Genomic DNA, 3,311 nt, shown 5'->3' on the forward strand with positions numbered 1-3,311 from the left:
TGTGTGTGTGTGTGTGTGTGTGTGTGTGTGTGTGTGTGTGTGTGTGTGTGTGTGTGTGTGTGTGTGTGAGTGTGTGTGTGTGTGTGTGTGAGTGTGTGTGTGTGTGTGTATGCAATTTACCATAACTTACATCTAACCATTTAACAGGCTTTTACAGTATAATTTATAAGCAGTCGTGAAGGCAAATGAAACCATGCTTTAGTTCTGATCTATCAGTCATGACAGTGTAAAGATCTCAGTCAGTGAATCTCACAGCGTTGTGTTGAAACGTTTTCCTCTTGCAGGTGAGAAATGCAGAAGCTTCATAAACGTGGCTCCTCCTCATGAGAGAGGTACGTCTGTCACTCTTCATTATGAACTCTGTGGAATATTCAGATTATGCATGATGTTTAAAATAGGGTGGCGCTCAGCTCCTCGGTGAAAGCGATTCTCCTGATGTCCGCTCTTTTATTTTGCACATGCTCTCTGGAGGTCCAGTCACTTTTAATCAAGCTTGATTTTATTAATCTTTCTAGCAGCCGAACACCTGCCTCATTCTCATTCGTGCAGATTTATGAACATGTCAATACAGTCTCATTCCCTCCGCAGGCAGCACCAGGATCTTTAGCATGATTGTTTCTGAGTATAATTGATAGATGCACGATCCAGACTAAAGATCCATCAGATATAATGATAGTTAATCATGACGATGATGACACAAGGTGACTCCTCACTGTAATTCAGCTCATTGTGCTGTGACTCTGACAGAACTAAAGTCTAAATCAAGAGTGAGAAATAATCATCTTTAGGTTTTATATCCCAGAAAATGAAATGCATGTATCAGTATAATTCTTGTAGATTATAGAGTTTTATTATCTGTGCTTATGCATTATGATTAAGTCACTCTGTGCTTGGGTGATACATGTACAGTCCATACATATATGGGTCAATGACAACTACGAGTGCCCACCATAAATCATATATCTATATATAGAAGTTAGTACTTTATGACACATTAAACTAATCAAAAGTGACAGTATTATTTCAAATCTGTGAATCCTGAAAAAATGAAACGTATCACGGTTTCCACAAAAATATTGTGCAGCACGACTGTTTTCAACATTGATAATAATCAGAAATGTTTCTAATAATCAGCATATTATACTGATTTCTGAAGATCATGTGACGCTGAAGACTGGAGGAATGATGCTGTAAAATTCAAAATATAAAATATTATTCACATAGAAAATAGCTATTTTACATTCTAAAATTATTTCACAATTTTTACTGTATTTTTGATCAAATAAATGCAGCCTTGTTGAGCAGAAGAAACAACACCTTTCTGAAGTATTTCATTATTTTCAGTAAAATGGACAAAACTTTTGTCCCTCACAGCCTTGTTTTCATTTATACCGAGTCTGAAACTATAAAACTAGACAACATCTTCCACACTTTGGCATTTGTGTGAATATTGTCATCATCCTCTCGCTTAAAGTGCATGTGACAGCATGAAGACTTCCTCCGAACTCTATGAAATATGTAGATGCATCCGCATGCTTTCAAAGCTGAGTTCTCCTTTTAAATCTCAGTGTCAAGTTTCTGGTATATAAATATTTCAGCAGCTCCCCGAGTGCATCGTCTCATAATTTCCTCAGGGCCTGTCAGAAACTCCCTCGATACGCATCTCTTCTCTCTCTCATATCCTCAGGTGTTTTGTGGCTCTGCATCGTGGCCGAGTGTCTCTATATCTTACTGCTGGCCACCGGAGGAATCCTCATGTCCATCGAGGTGTGCCATTTTGGAAATGTCATCGAAGGACTGAAACTGAATGCCTTTGCTGCCATATTCACAGTCCTGTCAGGTAACGTGTTGCATTTCTATAACACCAAAACTGAGGATTAAGGGACTATATTTACCTCCTTAAGCTGATTTTCAAGGGGCATTTTTACCTTTATAAGGGCCAATTTTCTAAACTTCTAAACTCTCCGCTTTATAAATCACAATTAAATTAAATTGATATTAACAAAAGCCATCTTTGCTGATATTTAGATGTATTTACGCAGACTGTATAATGCAGCTCAGAGATGCAATGAATGCATTTACACCGCAGTTACAATTGCATAAATAATGTTAAGAGATTATTGCATAAATATACTGAATATAGAACTATGAAATGTTACTTTAAATATGAAACTAAAACCACCAGTAGGTGGCGACAAATCACTGCCTTAATAAGTGGATCATTGATTTACTAATGATTCTGAAATAAAGTGTGTGACTTGCTGATTTTGGAACGATGTACCAGCATAATATTACTATTTCTGCCATAAAAAAATGTGTCCAAAATGCACATCACTACATATTAACTTGAACATGAACAAATTTCATTTATTTATTGCATACCATTGTAGAAAGTATAAAATAGCGATCTGTTAGATCCACATTCAAGACGCATTGTGTTTGATTGACCAATTAAAAAAATCAAAAACAGGTGAAGCAAATATCCCTTTTCTATACTAGCTACTGCAATGCATTAAAGCCCTCTAGCAGCTGTCCTCATAGAGATGCATTACTGGTCGATGTCTATCTACCTGCTGGCTGTCCTCTGCCTGTTTCTTTGTGGCGAATGTCTTTGCATTTATGTGCTATCAGAGCCCTGAGATACATACAAAAACATCCGGCCCAAAATCCCATATAAGCCTCACAGTATTGGTTATCCAGAATAAACAATAAAAATAAGTGATCATGTTTCTGAAGGGTTACTGTAGTGAACGTGGGCTGCACTGTCCGGGATTCTGCTGATTCATGAATTAATGCGGTTAACAAGCGCTTTTTATTGTTATTATTCACTAGTGTGTGTGTTTGTGATGGTGTCTGCATACAGGCGGATCGCTGCGGTTGTCATGGAGACGTGAGGGTTATCGTCAGGCACGTGTGAGGATTCAGATGGACGTGATATTATAAGAGACACACACCACCTTTCGTAGGGAGTCTCTTTCAGCTTGCTGTTGCTGTTTTTCCACTCGATTCTGTGACTCAGCTTTATTGAGTGGATTCACAGCGGCTCAGAATGCAGACTTAGTGAGCTGTAAATAATGTGTAATTTACCTCTGTGCTTGCTATTTCTGGCGAGGTGACTTTGATTGTCCAGACGGCGGGTCTGACGCTGTTGATTATGTCCAGTTTGCCATCTGGCCAGAGCATGCTTCACTTCAACATAATGACAACATTAGGCAGAAAACCTGACATGTGCTGCTGCAGACACTCATTCATTCATTCATTCATTCATTCATTCATTCATTCATTCATTCATTCATTCATTCATTCATTCA

The 3,311-nt window shown here is 38.1% G+C and overlaps 1 protein-coding gene across 1 annotated transcript in view; it reads left to right on the plus strand.

Moving 5' to 3' along the window:
• Positions 1–284: 284 nt before the first annotated feature.
• The window catches only part of LOC107562660 (germ cell-specific gene 1-like protein), a gene marked incomplete at its 5' end in the record, with an annotated part of 10,507 nt that continues 7,480 nt past the window's right edge, over positions 285–3,311 (plus strand). Inside the window, 2 exons of the mRNA XM_016247343.1 lie at positions 285–332; positions 1,688–1,840. Of these exons, the coding sequence (XP_016102829.1) occupies positions 285–332; positions 1,688–1,840 (201 nt within the window). The remainder of the gene's footprint in view (positions 333–1,687; positions 1,841–3,311) is intronic.

This window comes from Sinocyclocheilus grahami, unplaced genomic scaffold (genome assembly GCF_001515645.1).
Source record: "Sinocyclocheilus grahami isolate Dianchi unplaced genomic scaffold, SAMN03320097.WGS_v1.1 scaffold832.1, whole genome shotgun sequence".
Taxonomy (NCBI): Eukaryota; Metazoa; Chordata; class Actinopteri; order Cypriniformes; family Cyprinidae; genus Sinocyclocheilus; species Sinocyclocheilus grahami.